Source organism: Neospora caninum, chromosome IX, assembly GCF_000208865.1.
Source record: "Neospora caninum Liverpool complete genome, chromosome IX".
Taxonomy (NCBI): Eukaryota; Apicomplexa; class Conoidasida; order Eucoccidiorida; family Sarcocystidae; genus Neospora; species Neospora caninum.
In genome coordinates, this window is record NC_018390.1 from 2,186,560 (window position 1) to 2,207,792 (window position 21,233).

The 21,233-nt window shown below is 55.7% G+C and overlaps 2 protein-coding genes across 2 annotated transcripts; both read left to right on the top strand.

Moving 5' to 3' along the window:
• Positions 1-240: 240 nt before the first annotated feature.
• NCLIV_041150 (putative DNAJ domain-containing protein) lies at positions 241-3,637 on the top strand (the record flags this gene model as incomplete). The annotated part of the gene is made up of 7 exons (XM_003881024.1): positions 241-522; positions 1,289-1,365; positions 1,602-1,698; positions 2,473-2,541; positions 2,941-2,996; positions 3,170-3,230; positions 3,548-3,637. The coding sequence occupies 7 exons, from the start codon at positions 241-243 to the stop codon at positions 3,635-3,637; spliced, it is 732 nt and encodes a 243-aa protein (XP_003881073.1).
• A 4,628-nt stretch (positions 3,638-8,265) lies between these two features.
• On the top strand, positions 8,266-20,658 carry NCLIV_041160 (xenopus 14s cohesin smc1 subunit, related; the record flags this gene model as incomplete). Its single annotated transcript, XM_003881025.1, has 16 exons — positions 8,266-9,076; positions 9,574-9,763; positions 10,322-10,606; positions 10,723-10,888; positions 11,211-11,444; positions 12,382-12,720; positions 13,384-13,548; positions 14,530-14,802; positions 15,381-15,599; positions 15,861-16,127; positions 16,698-16,913; positions 17,327-17,716; positions 18,195-18,653; positions 18,961-19,394; positions 19,680-19,934; positions 20,403-20,658. 16 exons carry the CDS (start codon positions 8,266-8,268, stop codon positions 20,656-20,658), a joined length of 4,959 nt encoding a protein of 1,652 aa, XP_003881074.1.
• Positions 20,659-21,233: the final 575 nt, after the last annotated feature.

Here is a 21,233-nt window from a genome sequence, read left to right on the forward strand (position 1 = left end):
TTTCTGAGCGAACGCGCTGCGTGCACCACACCAATCAGCACAAGCACACAAAGCTGTGTCCGATGCTGGCCACACACAAGAGAGCACGGGCTCCGCGGCGGAGCCTTTAAATGGGGCGCCGACGGCGCAGAAGGGGACAGCTCGGAGGGGACAAGAATGTCGTGTTTTAGACGGAGAGAACAGCCTTCAGCATACGGCGGACATTGTCGCAGTCACTGCAGTCCGACGTCCATCTGCACTATGCTTCCACTCATGGGGGAGCCAGAGTCTGCCTATGGCGGTCGACTGTTTTCTCCGACAAGGCGCTCGTTCCGGACGCCGTCAGGGGGTTTCCTCATCTTCGCCCAGCGGGGAGTTTGTGCGGCACAGGGTGGGGGATCCTCTGGAGAGGCCACGGATCTCAGGCAGGCGAGCGGCAGCCTCGCAGAGAACCAGCAACAGGGGCCGTCAGAAGAAGAGGCGGGGCAACCGTGCACTCGCTGCGAGGCAGCCCCGACGAGAAAATACCAGATTTTTTGCGAAGTAAGCGAATGGCCTGGTGATCCGCGGCGGGAAGACTGGCAGCCGATGAGTGAATACCGTGTTCCGTCTGCCTAAGCAGTGAATGGAGACAAGGGTTCTCCCGGTGTAACAGACAAATCCTCCCTGTCTTCTGATGTATCCTGGGTTACACCAAATAGTATGGTTTTGTCAGTGATATCTGTGACAGGCGGGACTACCTGGGTGGTCAGAAGTTGCATCGCTTTCAAACCCAGATTTCCTTGGTACATACGTGTTTATGGGATCTTCTACAGGAGGTAAAAACGATATCTTATCCATTTGCTTTCTCCTCTTCACTGCTCGTATGTTAGTAGTTACTCTACCAACTCTTACACTCGCGTTTAGAAGTACATCCTGCTGTCCGATCTGGTTCGAACTGACACTCCGTGCCTTCGTGGATACAGCGTTGTTTCTGGAAAGAGTACGAGCAGCTAATCGGTTCGGCGATGGCAGCATAAACGCGCATGCGTTTCGCAGCAAAAACATCCGTAGCGGGGGACCCTGTGAAGAGTTCGGGGGAATCGGCAGGATCGTAGCAACGGAGGGACGAACCATCTGGTGTGTCGGCTGAAGGCGCCATGTCGGACACAAGTGCGCAGAAGTTACTAACAGAGACACTGGTGTTCAGGAGTGTCTAGCCGAGCGATATAAGCTTCACTTCATGCACACACGAGCAGTTTCCCTATACCTGTCACTATACGTGTGCTGGAGAAAGAGCCTCTTTTTCTGCATGTTCGTGGAACGTCAGAACTGCGGCGACGTGCTCGTGCCGCAGTATGGAGATGCGGGCAAGGCCGACTTTTCCTACTTCGATTTTCTGCAAATGTAAGTGATTTGGCTTCATTTCGACAAGACTTTCAGCAACTATTTATCATTCGAATTGTCCCTTTGAAGCGTACGCCCCCGAGCCGAATGTGCTAGAAAAAGGGCGTTGTGTCGTTGATTGTGTTCTTCGCGTCGGAGGCTATGGGCGCCTCTGAGATTCTAGGACTCCCTATGGATAAAAGGGAACCTCTGTCCATATAACTGGTGATGATTTGCGTATTTCACCCGTGTCGCAGGGCTCCCACATTCGACATCGATCGCGCTGCGTTGGACACGAAATACAAGCAGTTCGAGAAGCGATTGCATCCCGATAAGCACGTCCTTGCTAACCAGGTACATCTCGATCGTAACTTTTGGAGGACCGGACGAAGGCGGGTTGTGGCAGAACCCGTCGCAGCAATGCGTCTCACCACGGGAACTGAAGACTGCGTTCGGCCCTCGGCACCAGGGGGTCTGTTGCATGCGGCGTGCGAGCCTCTCAGAACGAATGGCGCCTTTTGAGCAGCTCACGCGTGGACCGTCGCGGCGCTGCTGTGCGACGCCGTTGCTTACGGGGCCACTTCTGGTTCGATCCGACCGCTTAGCCGAGCGTCGACTGGAGCGGTAAAGTGGGACTGTTTAATGTGGCATTCCGGAGATCGCCTCTGCTCTCAGAGCCTCTTCTCTTCCTTTCTTTCTCGGGAGAGCTGTCGCTGCTCACGCACACTCGCCAAACGTGAGCCTAGAGCGAGTCGCGACTGTGCGTGCTGAGGCCTCGGACCGTCCGCTTCGGTTCATGCAGTTCTCTCTGGTTGGTGTGGTGCACCCCTTCGTGCGGATCCAGGAATGTCAAGACCGACTGGCAAAGCACCGAATGAAGGTCGTCGAGGCAGTGTCCGCGCTGAAGAACCCTGCGAAACGTGCACTGCACTTGCTGGCACATCACTCGCGTCATTCCAGTGTACGTGCTGCACTACAGAGGTATCGGTTGCTGTCCTAGGTTTTGGAGAGTATAGCCCGTGAGCGACTGCACTCTGCACTACGAAACGCTGTGACATGCAGGTTACCCACAGCGGCCAGGTCCCTTGCACGACCGCGACTGTGTGTGCTTGCTGCTTCCGAATTCAGACGCGCGTGGACGAAGGGCTTGAAGCTGATCGCGTGACCGACAGCGATCTTCTTCGGGAAGTCTTCGAGGTACACTTCCCACCTTTACACACCCCGATCTGAAAGCTGTCCAGAGGAGGGGCACACTGCTTCCGCGGTGGTACTGCTGCTCCGCGGGCCTCTGTGTGTCACCTTTAGGAGGACGAAATGGACACACGGGGTTGGCGTGTTTCGGAAATCCCAGGCGCGCCCGCCAGAGCTCGCCGCAGAGATGCGCTGTACCTTCGACGTGGGAAGGAGGGAGGTCCAGGTGGAGGAACGTGGAAATGAGAGGGAGGGTTGGGAGGCGACCATGGCTGAGAACGTGAAGTCTGCAATGCTAACTATCAAGTGGCCTTCACCGCCACAGCATAGGTACCATCGTGTGCGCTATGCATGCGTGCCGGCAACAACGCGCGTGGAGTGTGCAGCTGCTTGTGTGACGTACAGCTGAACGAAGCGTTGGAAATGGTGACCTCGCGAGCGGAGCTGGAGGAATTTAAAAGGTGAGTCTCCAAGTTGACCGACGCAGGAACTGAACGGTTCGCTGGGAACGGGGATAGACGTCCGCAGAGTGTTGATGACCTTGGGCATGCAGTGTAGCGTTTACGAGGGGATTGTGGCATTATAATGCCACCATGCAATTTCATTTTCGCCCGGACTGTGGATGAATACGCAGGCGAGTGGACGCGCTTCTAGACGAGGATGAGAGGGATCTGTCGAGCCGGTTTCGAGATAAGGTAAGAACAGAGCGTGCCGTGGATCACAGGTTCGGGATATCAAACGGTGATTCCGATACAAGTAGGAAAAAAGCAACTGGTGCAACACACATCTATGGTACGCGTGTAGGGGGAACGGCGAAGTACTCTTCGACCTGTACACTCTGCCGGGTTACAGAATTACGGCATGCACCGGCGCGGACACCTCAGCCGTCCCAGAATCCACCCGCGACAATTGTTCTCCAATATTCGACGTGTGCAGGCAGGTATGGTGCCTGCAACACGTGCTGTGAGAGGCCAACGGCACGTTGATTGAATGGTGTGTTTTTGATGCTCAGGATTTCGACGGAATTCGCAGCCTCATACACAGGTATCAAATGCACGCTAAGCTTCAGGAGAGCATTAAGGACTGGAGTCCACCTGAATAGTTGGGGGGACCCACGCGCACTGGCACCCTGAGTGACAAGTTCTTTCTCGCGGGGATCAAATCCGCTTGGCATTTTGCAAAATTGGCATTGTCCATCTCGGTCGCCGCGCCAAGGGATAGGCAGTTCTTCGAGACACACGCAGAATTTGGTTTAGTGAGTAGAGAGTGTCCACAGGTATCGAGTAAACCGATTTATTGCCTTTCCGGGGCGTTGCGCATGAACCATTTGGACCTCCGAAGACATCGAGGAACGCTGCCGGCGGCTTTCAAATACCTTAAAGCGTATGTGAGCCTGGGTATGCAACTGCGCAAACGCGAGCATTGCAGCACATGCACCGGCACGGCGCCGGTGCATTATATAATTCGTTTGGATGTGCATCAGTTGGAGGCCAGGCAAGCGTTCCGAGGATGCGTCTGCTTCGGTTGTCACTGACTTTCCTCAGAGGGTGCGATTCCGTTAACAGGAAAACAGCAGCACAAAGAATTTGCTGAGACTGGCGCCAGTTAAATCACTCCGCTCGGTTTCTGTAGCAGGGTTTCTGTTCTGGTGTCAGCCTTGTGGTGTCGTCGCGTAACCGTGTGCTAAAAAAGCTAGTTCAAAGACAGGAGAATTTTCTGTGATGATCCTCGAAACGCATCGGTCACAAGTATATCCTCCTACGAAACGTCCAAGGACGATATACCCAGCGCCAGAGCCGAATCGCTCCTTTCGACTGTGTGTACTGTCGAATCACAAACCCAGCGGAGCATATTTTTTCCGATTGATACCACAGAGGAACCATCGGATGTCTTAGTGGTGCTATGGTAAAATATAAGGGACCAGAATGGCTGCAGTGACATTTGTGCAGCGGGTGCTCGAGTTCCTTAAGGGATGTGGCGCTGGTAACTGGGTCGATTGCTCCGAAGCATCAGCGGCACCTGCGGTGATGGCTGACACTGAGTCAGCTCACCACAATCGGTGCTGCTGTTGCCGTCAGTCTTTTGAGAGGCTTTTCTGCCTTCATTTACTTGCGACAAGTGCAAACGTTTCTAGGGAGAGTGGCGTATGGGGTGAGCTACACGTCTCAAACTGCATGCAGCATTTGCAAGAATCAACATTAGATGTGTACTTACTAATACCAAATTTGGAAAGCACCTCAACCATAGTACACCTCGACGCGTGTATGTCCATGGGCCACTAAACATCCTATACCATCCGCCATCCCTTGACTGGGTGGAGAAACGGGTAGCCTGTGCAAGCGAGATCGTGGGAAGCTCTCAACGCAGCTTTCGAACACGGAAATGGTTCCTCAGTCTTCGTTAACGTGTTTTTCCTTCTCCTGCAAGTATTTTTCATACGTTGCCTCGAGCGCGCGCGCTCTACTGTCGTGTTGCCTCTGCTGCCGTCCACCGCGACGTGCATGAGGCACCTCTTGAAACCGGAATGATGTGTGAAGTCCGTCGGACCTGCAAATCAGGGGAAGTACGGCAGCATTATAATACAGCCTGACGCCCGGTGTTGTTTGGAGTTCCGCATCGCCAAAGGAATATAGAAGGCTATCGCCTGAAAAAAACATGCCCGAATGGACTGCGGTACAAAATGGCTATACGCCTGTGAAGCAACTGAGTCTGTCGGCTAGTATCGACAACTGCCAGGATCTATGGAGGCAAGCTTTGCGATAACCATGCATTCCGACGCCCGGAAGATGCAGAACACAGCAAGCGCTTTGCCAGCGTTCCAGTCACGTAAATAAAGCACAAACGGCGTTATTGTTTACCTCGTCTCATCGGGGACCACAGCCCTCTGGTCCTCTTCGTTCGGCATGGTTTTCCTGGAAGGTTGCTCGTACAGGGATGTTAGGAGGTGGGAAAAATCGTTGCAGAAACCGACGCGCAAGGAGCGCTAAACAGCGTTCAATCGTGTCAAAAAGATGAAGGTCGCGATAATTGTAGATACGAAGCAAAAAACTTTTTCTTCTGGTTGCTTGGGGTGGCGACGGGGGCCGGGGGAGCGTTAGGGGAATGCCCCGCCGCCGCAGGACACTCGAGATCGCCACGTGCTTCGGGGTCGCGTCTCACTCTCGTCGTTGAACCGAGAGACGCCAGCAGTAACAACTATTGCGGGTATAGCGTAGATTTCTCGTGAATAGCGACACGATAGGCCTGGTCGCTTGTCACAGATTAGATTCCTGTGGCAAGAACATCTGCTACTGCTGTCGTGAAGAGGCAAGCAGGGAAGCAAAACACTAACAAGGGGTTATCGTCCTCTCTTTGTTGACGTACTAATGCTGTTGTGCAGAGGCAAAAAGGGAAACAAAACTATAACCACTGGTTATATTTCTCAGTGTGTTGCCGTTACGGCGCTCGTTAAAACTGGCGCCATGGTGCGACAGAGATGATCACCATTCCAGAGGTAAACGGCTCACTGTTGCACAGGCTGATTGTACCCATATCTGTAGGCAAATGTATCTCCACGTTACGGAGAAAATAATAACATTCCGACTCAGTCAACAGCCTTTGATTGCCTTGGCCCCTGCCATTCAAAATACGTACAGCTCTTAGAGGCACTCAAATGGCATTGGTGCAGAATGAGCATGTGCATATGTTGAAAGTGGCCAGCTTTCGGCCGTTTGAGGAAACATGAAGTGTCGTACACTTACACCGTTTATCGAGCGTTCATCCGTGTAGGGGTTTTTAGTAGCTTCGCCGGTTTTAGCAGAACAAATCTCTACTGTGGGTCAATCCCATGATTTGAGGCTTCTCTAGTTACCGAGCTCAACAGGCACGATACAAACTGTGTGCAATCTATTGGAGGCGCCACCTGAGTTTCACAGATGCGCTCCCCCCACGTAGCGTGCCGTCAGGGCGCTTCATTCTGGTACGGGCTTCAGTTCACTGCTTACACAATGTAGTCACATACGGCGCGGATGTGCTCAGGATCTTTCACATGCTGAGGTGCCAAGTTTCCGGACAGTTTGCTGCCAGCAACAGCGAGGTCATACAGACTGTTTGCTGACAACCAGTACGCTGGCGCCACCGAGCAGCAAAGCTGGAGAAATCCTGTGCCGCTTTACAAAGCAGTGTTGCACTGGCATATGAACAGAATCTGAACAACGTGATCTAACCTTCGTCGCCGGAAGCGCCCGCTTGCGGTAAGAAGTGACTGCACTTGGAACATGACCTTTCCTAGCTTTTCGGCGGGACGGGGGACATTGCTCCACATCCACGGAATACCACAACGCGAACCTCAAGACGTGACAGGGTGAATCCCTTGTGGATGCGTGGTTGCTTTTCTTATAGGCACCGCGCTTTCCCGAACAACAAGATTTCAGATTCGATCGGGTTGTACGCCTTGAGCAACGCGGCTCCACGATCCGGCGTTGGTGTCCCGTGTGGAGTTAGCACCGACCCGTGCACCGACGAGACATGAGAAGACCCCGGAAACTTTGGGTTCGACGCTGTTCGTCCAGCGAGTTCTCCCCAGTGCTTATGAACAGCCAGGATACACGGCACGGAAAATTTTCTGTCGCGAACGCGTCTGAGGCGCGCCGACTGCGAAGTCGCTCGAGAAAGGAGTTGACTGCCTTCTGCTAATGTGTACTGTGTATACGTGCATGGAGATTCAAACAAAAGAACCCTGTTCCTTCCGGAAACAACAGCGTGACCAGACTTGCACATACTTTTGGGACTGGGACTGAAGATGAGAATAATGATACTTTCCGAAACGTGACTGTCGCACACGTGTTCTCTCGCTGTGCTTCCCGGCTCAGCTGTTCGAGCTCGCTCTATACTATTGAGGGCGGGAGGCAAGAAAAAAACAGCGTTAAAGCAGTTTTTCGTGTCAATGCTTGCTCAACTTGGACCGGCTCTTCGAAGCCCCAGGGGAGCGCGCCGTTCCAAAATTATCCACAGCACAAAAGGACCAGGAGTACTGATGTTTTTTGGGGCATTGTTTTCTGTGTCTTCAGCGGTGGAGACACGCCATTCCCATCCGTCTCCGACACCCCCCCCCCCCCGCCCTCCTCCCGTATATGGACGCACACATGCGCTCAAGGCACTGACACAACGACTGTGGCGTATCCAAACGCCTCACATTGTTTCAGGATGTACCGCCATTTCGCTTCGACACCTATTGTTCTCATTTTGTGACGGATGCTTGTTTAATGGAACGGATTTCATCTCAACGTAACAGGCGTTTTGTGTATCTTCCAACCACGCACAACACAGCGGGAGTGTCGCTGTGCATGCAGCTCGGCTTGTCTCATAGCCAACTCGTAGAAGTCCTGGAAAAAACACTTCTCATACCGTTCCTGGTCGATGCTTTTGCGCTTCTCGTAGACAGTCGATTTGCCTCTCAGTCGCGACTTCCTTTCTGTTGTTGCTGCCACTGCCATACCGTTGCGCCTCTCGCCAATCAGCACGGATCCGCGGTACGCTCTATTTCGCAGCTCGAAATTGCCCATTCCATCAGTTGGGTTTTCGAGAAGCTCAACGCTTCTCAAATCCTCTTTAACGATGCACAGCTGTCCAGTCACGCCGTCCGGGCTGGCTGCTTCCTTCTGCAGACTCTGCTGAAATTGGAATGTGTATACTGGAGCGCTTTTGCTCGCGTAGGCGCTTCGTTTGTCGAGGAGAGAGCGCGCGGAAAAAATGAAACGCACTCGCGCCATCGGGTCCACCGCAGCGCAAGTGCCTCGGCCCGAGTACGGGGAAAATGCACATCAGAAGAATCTGGCCAACGGTTCACTGGCGGGGGCTTCAGGCAACGGCTCGAGCGAGTTCCAGAACGATGGCGACTTTCTGTCTTCCGTTGGAGAGGCGGCTTCAGAACCTTCTGGGCCGGAAGTGACAATGTCCGACGGTGAAGAAAAGGGTACGGACTGGAAACGCGACGACGCACAGAATCCTGATCACTCCTGCCCGGGACCGGGCACTCGGCGCAGTGTATCGACAGACGGAGGCGCCCTCTTCGAGCCTTCCCCGGGTACACCGCAGCAGCTGGAGCAACGCGAACCTGAACACGTTTCAGAGACCAGTGGTAATGGCGGAACGAGCGACGCGATCGTTCCTGTTGAAGACGTGGTGCGGAAGGGGGATCCCCAGTTAAGTCTTTTACCAGTTAACGGCAGAAGCCACCCGACGGAAACCAGCGCTTCCCGCCGGCGGAAAGATGCAGGTGAAAATCCCGCGCCGAGTCTAATGGAGCTTATGGAGCAAGCTCTCGAAAGCCGCAGAAGCGGAATGCCATTTATTGGCGGAGGAATTTGGTCCAAAGACAGCATTGCCCCCCCTGACCCGTTTGCGGCGACACTCGATGTCGGCGCCGTGTTCCGGAAAGGGGCCAAGATTGGGCGTCTTCGGCTTCGCTGGGTTGTCCTTGAAAATTTCAAGAGCTACAAAGGCACCCATGTGATCGGTCCGCTGTATGGATCCGTTGCTGTCATCGGCCCCAACGGCGCAGGTACTGTCAGACGCGATTCTCTCGCGGAACGAACTGGGGTGTACGTACAGCCAGCCGTACCCCAGCTCTCCGGCTCCCCTGTCGTGCTACATTCAGGAAAATGTGAACTCGCCATTCACCCGCTGACAGTGGGGCTCTAATTCTTCACGGGGTGGTCTCCTGTTTACAATCGGTCACCTGTAACACGCACCCATTTGCCCCTTTTGTTTCCGGTCTGTTTGCGCGCTATTGCGCTGCTCTGGTGTTCCACATTTGTCTTCGTTTTCTTGCCTGGCGTTTCTCTTTACCACATGCTAAGGTCTTGTCCCCGCGTACTGGTTGTCCGTCAGTTAATGCCAGCTAATGCCTAGCAGACACGCCTACTGTGTTTGCTATCTGTTCACGTTCTGTGAGGACTGTTTCTTTTTTCTCAAGGACGAGTCCTCTGACAGGCGCCCATATCGCGGCTCTGCCATGTAGCCAAACATCGCCGAACTCTGGTCTGGTTTGTCTCTCAGGCAAGAGCAACCTAACAGATGCAATCTGCTTCGCGTTGGGCGTGAACGCCAAACAGCTCCGCTGCAGTCGCCTTGTCGAGCTTATCCACGCAAGCGACTCCAAGGCCCAGCGTCGTTCTGGTTTGGACGCGCGAGAGGAGATGGAAGGCGAATTTCACGCGGAAGACGGTTCACGTGTGGAAGAAAAAGCGTGAGTGCTGACGGGAGGCACGTGCCTGCATGCTGCAGTGACACACCACGTTAGCCGGATATGCCGACGGGGGGTTCTTTTCGTGCCTTTTGCTATACGCTCGCACAACTGACCAGCAATACGGTTTCCGCCACTCCTCATTTCTTCTCTGTCTCACGTCATCGCGAGACCGCTTCCAGGTTTTGTACGCAGAGGGCGGGTCCAGCGGAAAGCGACTGCATCTTGCTTTTTTCTATGGAACAGATTACCGAGTAGCCACACAGCGCCCGCGCCTCTTTGCATGGAGGCGTTGCATACTGTCACTCCATCACTATCCCCGCTTGGTCGTTTTCTCGTACCGGCACGAAGATACGCTGCCCGTGTTCGGCTGCTGTATGCCAGTCCTGTTGTTTCTTGCGAGCCGCTTTGCCGAAGCTGGTCCGCCTTCTCAGTCGTCGGTGGACGTGCACTGCTAGAACGCGACTTGCACCTCGTCTTCGGCGTGTGCGTCCCCCTCAGTCTCTGCATGTCCTGTAGTTGTCCACCGACGGCGGCCTTTGTGTGTATTTGGGTTTCCAGGAGTGCAGCTGTCACTCTGCATTTCGTGCGCGGTCCCGTGCCGGCGTCCTCTCCCCTCCCAGAGCGAATTTCGTTCACTCGGCGCATCAACCGCTCTGGCGACTGCAGCTACCTTCTAGACGGCGTCTCAGTCCCGCTCGAAGACTACCGGGGGGCGCTCCGGAGACACTGTGGCTGCACTGTACATACACTCCAGGCGATGCTCATCTTTCAGGGGCACATCGACGCGCTGGCCACAAAGAGTCCCCAAGGCCTCGCCAGTCTTGTTGAAGAAATCTCGGGCAGGTGAGGGCTGGTGAAAACGCCTCATGTCTCGTTTTGCGTGGCGCATGCGCGATCCAGCGTCCTGTGTTTCGGCAGATGGCAAGCTGCCTGTCTTCGAATGTCCCTTCTGCATGCAGTGCCGAACTGGCGGAGGCCTACCAAGAGGCCCAGGAGGCGGTCCGCGACGCCCGCGAGGAAGCGCGGCGCCTGCTGTTTCGCCGGACGCAGTTGGAGCAGGACATGAAAGTTCTGAAGAAACAAAAGCACGAGGCGGATGCGTATGAGAGAGAGCAGCAACTGCAGGTGGGCAAAACGCCGAAAGGACGGAGAGACAGTGTTTGCACAAGGTGTTGAGAGCGCGATCAGGTGACGCGCATGGAATGCCACCAGGAGCGGTGCCATGCATCCGGTGCGACACAGAACGTTTCCATTAAAGACCTGAAAGAGACACTGCGACGTCAGGGGACATCACTTTCGCTGTGCAAGCCGCTCATCCGCTCCACCTCAGTCGCTGCTTCGTGGTGTCTCTCGCCCCGTTTCCGACTTTTGGTTTCCCCTCCTTGTCCTTTCTTTTCTTGCGTCTCCCTCTTGTGTTTCTCCCGACGCGTCGCGCGTTCGACTCCAGAAGGAACAGCAAGACGAGCTCTTTCTCTTTCGCCTCCTCGCCACCGAGACGCTGCGGGCTGAAGAGGAAGCGGCCGAGCGACGTGCCCACCAGAAGGAAGAAGAAGAAAAGGAGAAGCTCGACGGGCTCCTCGCCGAGGCGCAGCAGGCCGACCGGGGCCGCGTCGGTGCGCTGCTTCGCGTTCAGAAAGCCAAGGCGGCCCTGGCGACGTTTTCGCGGCGTGGCAACCAGTTGGTGAGACATGCAACCGCCGCGCAGCCGCGAGAGACGAAGGGGCGGCTCCATTTTTTCGCTTTGCTCCTTCTCTCAGACGGAGCACCGATCCCAAAGATAGCCGCGCTGAGACACACGCAGCCCGCGCATAGCTAGAAAGTCGCGAGAGGAAGGAAAGGCACCCAAAACGGAACGGCTCGCGGGAACACGCCTTGCAAGCAGCCGGGCTGGGACTAGACTAATGCGCTGTAGAGAAAGGAGATAGCGCCGAAGGACAAGACGGATACGCTAACGCTTTTTCGGCGGAGGAGCTACTGCTGAAAGGCCTTGTCAACGGTTCCTCGATGACGCTTCCTACGCAGACAGTTTGAGATGGGAGTGGGAAGATCCGCTCATATATATATATATATATATACATTCATCTTTATGTATGTATATATATATATATATATATATTCGTCTTTATGTATATGTATACCTTTACGTATATATATATATATATATCTGGGCGTGTCCAGTGTTTATGTCCCTGACTCACTGCCCCCAACTATTTGTGTACACACACGTATATACATGTGTATACATGCGTGTTTTCGTGGTGTATATGTATCTGACTGCGTTTGGCATTGCGCCTTCGAGGTGTAGAACGGATGTTTCTGCTGGATCGCCCTATTCATCTTTGACTCTCTTGCCCAAGTGCGTGGTCTGTGGCGGAACAGATTGGTGGAGTTTTCGTCTGAGTCTGCGCGTGTTTGTTTTGTGCAAACGGTCGTTTCACGACAGGTTTTTTGCTTCCGCTGCTGACAGGGCTGCGCTGTCGCTTACTGCAGTGTTGCGTTTGGAGGCTGTATCGCCTTCTGGGTTTATGTACGCCGGGAGGTGCGGTTCGTCCACGCGGTTCACCTAGTCGCTGCACTGTCTGGTTCCTTTTCTCCGTCTGTGTCCGTCGCCTCTTCAGCGAGGCGCGTACTTGGCGATGATGGAGCGGCTGAAGTTTCTGGAGAAAGAACGCGAAGCAGCTGCTCGACAGAAGGCGATTGACGAGTCTCAGCGTGAAGACTTGGAGGCGTTTGAGGAGGCGCTCAAGAACCAACTGATACACGCGGCGCAGAAGAGACGCGAAACGGAGGCGCAGCTCGAGGCCGAGAAGGAGAAGGAGTCCCAGGCGCTGCTGCCCGAGAACCGGAAACTCCTCGAGACACTGGAGGAAGAATGGGAAGAACTGCATGCGCTCCAACAGCAGAGAATCCGAAACCACCAAGAGCAACTCAAGGCGCTTCGGAACTCACTCGACCTGGTCAGACTCAACCAGCCGACGCGGCACCGCCTTGACGCGAGACAGCCAGGCAACACGAGACACCAGCACCTGCATGCAGAGAAATGTCCACCTCTGCATTTGTGGACCTAGTTTGTGGGGGTGTTTGTGTCGCCTTCGTAAATGCAGAACTGGCGCTAGATCTCGGCGCGAGGTTTTCCGATGTAGAGACGTCTCCGCCATTGGGTGTTCCTTTTGGCCCTTCCCTGCCGTCCACCGGGTCGACTCCGTGGCAAATCGACGATGGCCATAACTTCTTCGAATGGCTCGTAGTGATTCTCACCTGTATATATATATATATATATGTATTTACACATATAAATACATATATATACAATATACAAGCATGTATATATCTATATATATATGTATTTATTTGCGTGTATCTACGTGTGAGCATTTGTGAATGCCACTTTTCACCGTCACGTTTAAATAGCGTGAGCAGAGACAGGCCTCTTTGGTTCGACACACCGTTCCCTTTTTGCTGGCCTCCGCAAGCACACGTGGCGCATGCGAGGCTACGTCTGCATGCTAATATCAGTCTCTGGCTGTGTGCCTTGTCTCTGAGCGTCGCGCGTGTGTGTGCCCGGATTCTTGCCTGACTGGAATCTGCCTCTTCCGCTTGTGTCTCTGGTGTACGTACAGCTGCAGCGCGAGGAGCGCGAGATGCAGCGTACCGTTGAGACAGTGCGCGATCTGCACGGGGAGGCTGCGACAAAGGCCGCCGAGGTGGCCGAGTCTCTCCAGCGGCTTCTCGCCCAGGCCCAGGACGCGAAGGAGAACCTCGACGACCTCCGCAATCTCGCCACAGTACGCAAACCAGCGCTTGTCTTGGCCCAACCCAAGGCTATCGTCGCCAGCGTTTTCGCCATATCGTTCCGTGCTCGCGCCCCTTCTTTCCTGTCTCTCTTCGTTCCTGTCTCTCTCTTCGTTCCTGTCTCTCTCTTCGTTCCTGTCTCTCTCTTCTTTCCTATCTCTCTCTTCTTTCCTATCTCTCTCTTCTTTCCTGTCTCTCTCTTCGTTCCTGTCTCTCTCTTCGTTCCTGTCTCTCTCTTCTTTCCTATCTCTCTCTTCTTTCCTATCTCTTCTTTCCTGTCTCTCTCTTCTTTCCTGTCTCTCTCTTCTTTCCTGTCTCTTCTTTCTCACCTGTCCTGCTCGGTGGATGGGGCGTTTGGAGACGCCACACCTGCCTCTCCTCTGGAAATCAAAGTTTCTTTTTCCCTTTCCTTGGAAGCTGCGCATGCGTGGAATCGCGACGGCTTTCCTCTAGCGCACGTCGTGGGCGTAACTCGAAGCCTGAGTCTGCTGCCAGTCGCTCCACTTTCCAGGCGGCGTCTGCGCCCACAGAGGCATCCGCCCCCACCGCGTCTTTCGTGTCTCGGCTACTGGTGTCGAACAGGCTCACCAGCCCGCAGTTTTGAAATGGCCGACCTGTTTTGTCCCACTGGTTTCTGAACCCGACGGCCGCTCAGTCCGAGTATGCGGGTGCACGTCGTGACACACGCGGTCCAACACATACATGCACGCACACGCGGATACATCCACATATACACGTATCCCCGAATATATATATATATATATATATATACATACATACAAAAACACAGCCCTGTTTCTGTGTCCATGGGAATTGCCTTGTGGCGGGTCCTACGCGGCTCACGCATGCCGGCGTGGTGGGCAGTCTCTTTCGAGGGAGCGCGCGCGCGCTTTTCGAAAAGGGGCTTCGCGCTTCCCATGTTTGGCGTTCGGCTTAACTTTGTGTTGGAGCGTCTCTGTCGCTCGGTGCTTCAGACGAGTCAGGCGCAGCGGGAGTCGCTGCTGCGCCTGCAGGAGGAGTTGCACGACCGGTTGTCACAGGAGCGGAGTTTGCAGATGGACGTGCGCCGCGTGCACCACGAGCGGGAGGTCTGTAGGCAGCTGCAGAAGCACGTCTCGCATGCATGCGTCCACGGCTCGGCTCTCGACTGCTGTCGACCCGCCAACAAACGGCTGACGCTCGCCGTCGCGGCGGCGATGGGCGCAAAGGCCAGCAGCGTCATCGTGGACTCGCAAGCAGTCGCTGTGGTGGGTTTTTTGCAATACGAATCAGAGAACAACTGAAGCTAGACTCCGTAAACGAGGAACCGAGGAGCAAGAAGCGAAGGGAGACGCGAAGCGACAAGGAACAGGAAGCGAAAGAAGAGGAAGAGAAGAGGAAGCGAAAGAAGAGGAAGAAAGGAGGAAGTAGACACAGGGAAAGATGATGAATGCGCCACGAGAGCGAGGCACGTGGAGGGGCAAGAACCCACAGAGGGACAGAAACGGGAGCTTGCACGACAGGCACGACACCTCTGAGAAGAGTGGAGACGAACAGGTTGAATCAGGAAACGTTGGAACGAAACGCGCCGTTGAGAACACAGCACCGGAGCTCAGCGATCGCGAAGTGCAAGACGAGAAACCTGTCGCGTCATTCGCGTCTCCCATTCGCGTCTCTGAGGGCCAGGCCGGTCGTCTGCGTGGATGAGGGTGTGCGTGACAAGCACAAAAACGCGTTTGTTTCGCCTCCACTCCTGCCCACAAAACGATAAGCGTCTTCATGCTGTGCCTCGACGTCCCCGACCTGCACGGACCCTTCGTGTTTGCTCTTTTGCGTCTCTCTGCAGAAATGCATCGAGTATTTGAAGACGGCGCGACTTGGGACTTGCGAGTTCCTCCCCGTCGAGACACTGCGGCAGAAACAGCTGAAGGGGCGACCAGAGGACGCGTTTGACGACGAGGAAGGCGCGCTTCTCCCGCCGCCCTCGACAGACAGCTTGCCGCCGGGCTGTCGCTGGGCGGTCGATTGCGTCTCCTTCGAAGATCGGTTTCGTCCAGTCTACGAGGTGAGCGCGTTGCGAAGCGTGCGAGGGAGATCGCGGAGTCTGCAGAGAATCCCGGACTTGAATCCGCCTCGCCTCGTTTGCACGCGTCTCGTCTGCTCTCTCTGGCGTACGCCGAGGCACCGGCACGCGACCCGCACACGCCATCGGAGGTTTTCTTGTGACGCGCGGCCGCCTCTGTTTTGTGTCTCTCTTTCTCGCAAATGTGCGCCGCACCTTTCACTCCCCCGCTCGGCGCTGCTTGTTGTGCCTTTGCGCACGCAGTTTCTTCTCTCCGACTGCGTCGTCGTTCCGTCGCTGGCCGTCGCGCAGGAGCTGAAGTTCGGGCGCGGCTCGGCAGGCGCCGCGCTGCACAGATATCGCTTCGTCACGCTCGACGGCGAGAAACTCCAACGCGGCGGCGTCATCTCCTTCGACCTCGGTGGCCTCACCGGGCGCCTCGCCGCGCGGTGGGAAGCGCAGCAGCAGGACCGCCTCGTCGAGCGCGTCGAGAAGGTGAAGGAGCAGTTGCGGACGCTCGAAAACGCCGAGGTAAAACGAGAGAACAGTGAAGAGAAAGAAGGTTGCGGAGACTCGCGCGGACTGGCCCGGAAACGCAGCGAGCGAGGTGGAAGAGGACGAAAGGCCGCGTGCCGTAAAAAGAGCGGACGGACGTTTTGCGCCTCATGTGCGAAAGAACATGCGTGTCGTCAAAAAACGCGCTCGACTCACGAGAGACCAACGGCGAACCCGTTGAGTTTCCTGCGGCGCCGCCTTTTGGCGCTGTCCTTCCCTGGTCCTTCTATCTTCTTGATCATTGTATAGGCAGTCCTATCCCACAGTCCACTTTCATCTTCCAGATTCGCTCTCCCCCACCGTGCCTCTTTCCTTCGCGTCGTCGTCTCGGCGCCTCGTCCCCTTCGGGCGCTCGTCTTCGTGTCCTCCGCTGGCTTCGCCTTCTCAGCCTCCTTCGCCGTTCCTTCTCTCTTTTGCTCTCCCATCTCCCATTCTTTCCTCTCTTTCTTTCCTGGCACTCTCTTTCCTCTTTCCTCTCTCTGTCTCCTTCTGGCTCCTTAGACAACCAGTTTGTGGTTTGGGCGCTCCGTTTCCCTTGCTCTCCAGACGACGACGGTGGAGCGTCTCCAGCAGCGCACGGCGCACTTCAACCTTCTGCACAGGCAGTGCGTCCAGCTGCAGGCGAAGGCGCGCGTCTGGGAAGAGCAGGCTGAGGAAAAACAGAAAAAGCTGACCCGCGTGCAGGCGCAGCTCCAGGCCCTCCGCGAACGCGAGGCGGCTCGGAAGCAGGAAATCACAGCCAAACAACAAGACCTCGACGAGGTGCGCAAACGCCAAAACGGGGGAAAACTCACCAAAAGACGTCGCGCCACACTTCCCGCCGTTGACATACCTATTTCAGAAAACGAATCTCTCTCTCTGTGTATCTATCTATCTATATGTATATGTATATGTATATATATATATATATATATATATGTATATGTGTGTGCGGATAGAACTAGTTGTCTACATGGATGTGCATCCAGCTCTGTTTGACAGTGGATATACGCACTTGCATGGTTGCCTCAGTACGCGCGGACGTAGGTATACGTATCGTCTTTGAACTGCCTTCCTTTCTCTTCCTGCTTTCTTTTCTCTTTGCCTCCTTTCTCGCGCGTTTCCGCCAGTCTCGCGTTTCTCTGTGCGGCGTTCTCTGCTGTCGCGCACGTTGCCTTTCGTTTGTGTTCCTCCAGATTCACGCGAGTTTGCTCCAGCAGCAACAGCGCCACTTTGCGCGTCTCGACGAGGCGGTCGGGCGCGCGCACGTGCACCTCGAGCAGCGGCGTCGGCGGCAGCGCGTGGAGGCTCTCAAGACCGAGCTCGCCTCGCTGCATGCGCAGGAGAGTCAACTGCTTGCAGAGCAGGCGGACTGCAGCGACCGTCTGGGGCAGCTCCAGCGGGCGGCGCAGACGGCGGAGGCTGCGCGCGGGACGGACGGCGAAGCGGATGAGAAGCGTCTGCTGACGCAGCTAGCGCTCACGGAGCGCGACGTCGAGGAGGCAGAAAAAAGGCGCGAGGAGGCAGCCGCCGCCGCCCGCGAGGCGCAGCAGGATCTGCAAACGCAGGAGAAAAACGTGCAAAAGGTAACGAGAGAAGAGAGATATGCTGCCGCATATGTTTCGCACATATTCCGATGGAGGCAGCACATAGCGGCTCGGTCATCTCAGACACACATCCGCGGTCCACGTTCTGTGATCGACGCATCGTCGGAAGGTTCTGATCTGCTTCAAGAGGAGGCCTTTGTCGCCTTTTACACAGATGCATATTCCTGTAAACTCTCGACCAACGAGTGGAAGTTGATGGCTCTCAGCGGGGATGCCGGTGGCCCTCGCTTCCGCATGCTTGCACGAAGGGAGATGTATCGTTATAAATACATCGGTACAGCAAAATAAGCAGATCGAGAGAGACGCAGAGTTGGATCGACAGATGCAGATAGACGATGGACAGAGAGATAGATCGATTGATAGATATATACAGATAGAGACACAGGTTGGCGCAGACGGCTGTATGTACAGCTAGATCGACGGCAGGCGGACGTGCGTTGCGTATTTGTTTTTTTAGATTCGGGAGCGCGTGGAGGCGAGCCAGCAGGAGCGGAAGCGTCTCTCGAGAGAGGCGGAGGCGGCGTTGGGAAGGCAGAGACAGCAGACGGTCGAGACCATGCAGATTTTGAAGCAGGCAGATCAGCAAGGTCTGCGTTTGCCTCTGGCCCGCGGTTCGTGGCGGAGCGTCCGGGCGTGGATTTACGGCGAAGATGACGCCGAGCGGACAGCGAGCGGCGAGGGAGACGAATGTCGAAGCGAAGACGCGGCAAACCCCGAGGACGACTGCGGACAGGGGGGAACGGCGCCAACGACGACGACTGGGAGGAGGCATGAGATGAGAAGCGACGATTCTTCAGACGGAGAAGACAAGGCAGAGGAAGGAGATCGCGAGGGCAGGTGGAGCGGCTCAGACGGACTCGCTGACGAGAAGTTGTTTGCCATCGATTTCTCGAAACTCGCAGCGGAGAAACGCGAAGTAAGAACTGGCTTCCAAAGGAGACGCGTTCCAAGTTGAAGGGTTCCATGAATTCTTTGAAACGGAACAAACGTTCACCGCGTTGAAAGTTTGAAAGCCCCGCTGGATTCGCACTGGCGTTTGCGACACCAAATCCCCTTCTCGACACTCAGCGCGTTTCGAGGTTTCCGAGGTTCGCTTCCGTCCCTCCCCCCCCCGCCCTGGTCCCACAGCCTCTGGTGTTCGTTTGATCGTCGTTGACGCCTGCACGTTGAATTGGGACTGCGTCTGAATCCGGTGGCGAGTTTGTTGCGACTCTGGCGTTCAGTTCATTTCCCAGCACAAACACACACCTGCGCGGTTGCTCGAGGCGGTGGCCACACAGGAGGCAGAGCTGCGGCGGCGTGCGGCACGTCTCCGCGCGTTGTGCCCGAATTTGAAGGTGGGCGAGAAGGAGAAGAAGACGCACGAGCAGCTGGAGACGGTTGAGGAGCAGATCGAGAAGGTCCAGCGCGAGGGGCGGGCGGCGTCCAGTCGCCTGGCCCAGTTGCAGCGCGAGCGGAGCGACCGGTTTCTCGCCTGTTTCCATCACTGCAAGATTGCGGTGGACTTCTTCTTTCGAGAACTGACTGCTGTCGGCGTCGGAGACGACGAGACGCCGGACGCCGGCGCGAGACGCGCCTTCGAGCGGCTCGGCGGAAGAGCGTACCTCGACCTCGAGGGCTCCGCCGGAGGCAGCGCCGAAGACGAAGTCTTCTTCCGGTGAGGCATCGGGGTTTGAGTGAGGAGGGAAGGAAACTCACGCGCGAGCGCGTCGCCGCGCAAAAACGGCGAGCGCTTCCAGGCAAAGCCACGTGTGCAGAAGGTCGAGTCGCTGGGGAGGAAACGTTGCCGTGGAAACAGGGAGGAAACGTTGCCGTGGACACGGGGGGGAAACGTCGAGCGCGAGCGCCGCAGAGGGAAGAAGGGATGGGCCACTGCCCCGCCTCCTCCAAACTTCTCCCGTTTGTCGAGACGCGGACGCCGTGTGAATCTGATGCGTTTCAGGGGCGTGGCGCTGTTGTGCATGCCTCCTGGGAAGCGCTTGCTGCCTCTGCATCTCTTGAGTGGCGGCGAGCGGCTCGTGGCCGCTCTGGCTCTGGTCCTCGCGCTTCTCTCCTTCACTCCGCACGTGCCCTTTCTGCTCTTTGACGAGGTCGACGCGCCGCTGGATGCGCACCGGCGGCAGGCACTCGCACGGCTCTTGAAGCTGCTCCCGAGACATGCTGGACTGCAGGTTCTCTTCATTTCTCTCAAAGACAAGTGAGGCCGGAGAGCGAAGGCGAGACGCGCCGCATGCGCAGTCGTGGGGTGGGAAGCGAACCTCGGAACCTGTGCAACGCCGCCGACCGGTCTGCAGTGCATGCCCACATCGCCTTCGCTTCCCTGCGAAGAGCCGTCGTGCACGCGTCTTCAGGTCTGCCTACTCACCATAGACTTCTTTCGAAGAAGAGAGCGAAAGAACGGCTCCATTCGCGTCCACGTGCTTGTGTCCATCGCTTCGCGAATCGGTACTTCTGTTTCTATCTGCACGCCCATCTGAAGAGGCGTATGTGTCTATCTTTCTGTGTGTCCGGATGTGTGTGTGTGTGTGTGTGGAGGAATGCGTGAGGACGTGTGTTTGACGACTTACCCTTTCGCGTCCGGGCTGTTCTGATTGTTTTGTTCTCGCGGCTCTCGGCAGGTGTTCTTTCAGCCTTTTCCTGGCTCTGTGCTCGTCGGTTCTCACAGGATGTTTTCCTCTGCGGATCTGCTGGTGGGCGTGGCGAAGGCCCCGCCACTGGGCGTCTCGCGATGCTTCTTCCTCGATCTCCTGCCCTACCGTTTGCGGCCTTCTCTGTCGCGCTCGAGGGCCACCTCGAACGCACAAGACGACCGAGCCGCATCCACGGAGAGCCGAGACCACGGAGACGAACTGGAACGGCTGCATGCGTTCGCGAAGGAAACAAAGGGTGCACGCGCTCTGGACGGATGGCACGAGGCCTAGCTCGCGCATGCAGGAAGCGAGGGAGGCGATCGGCGTTTCGAGTTTCGAGAGAAACGCCCCCAAGCATCGATCGTGCAGACCATCGCGCGCTTGCGGGGCCGCCAGCATGCAGCTGCGAGACGGAGAGCAAGGCGAAGACGAGAAGGGGAAGAAGAGTGGGAGAGGGAGTGAAGGACCGAGGGGGAAACGGAACAAGGCAGAGAGCGGGAGAGATCGAGAAGGGTTCTGGGGCGTCTTGTTAACAGGTAGGAGAGCACAGGTGGACGTTCGTGAGCACGCAAAGAGGCTGCTGTCTGTGCTTGTGTTCAAAAAAGGTGCCGAAACAAAGTCGGATTTGAAGAAGAAAGGGGGAAGGCGCCCTGCGTCACCTGCCGACAGAGAGGTTTCTGCTTCAGCGCCGAGGCCTGTCTCGTTCCTCGCGAACCCCCATGGAACAGGGACATATATAGATATATATGCATATATATATGTATATATATCTATATACATCTATATATGTATATATATGTATATGTATATATACATGTATATCTGTACTTGTACATATTTGTGTAAGGAGAGAGGGATTGTTGGTG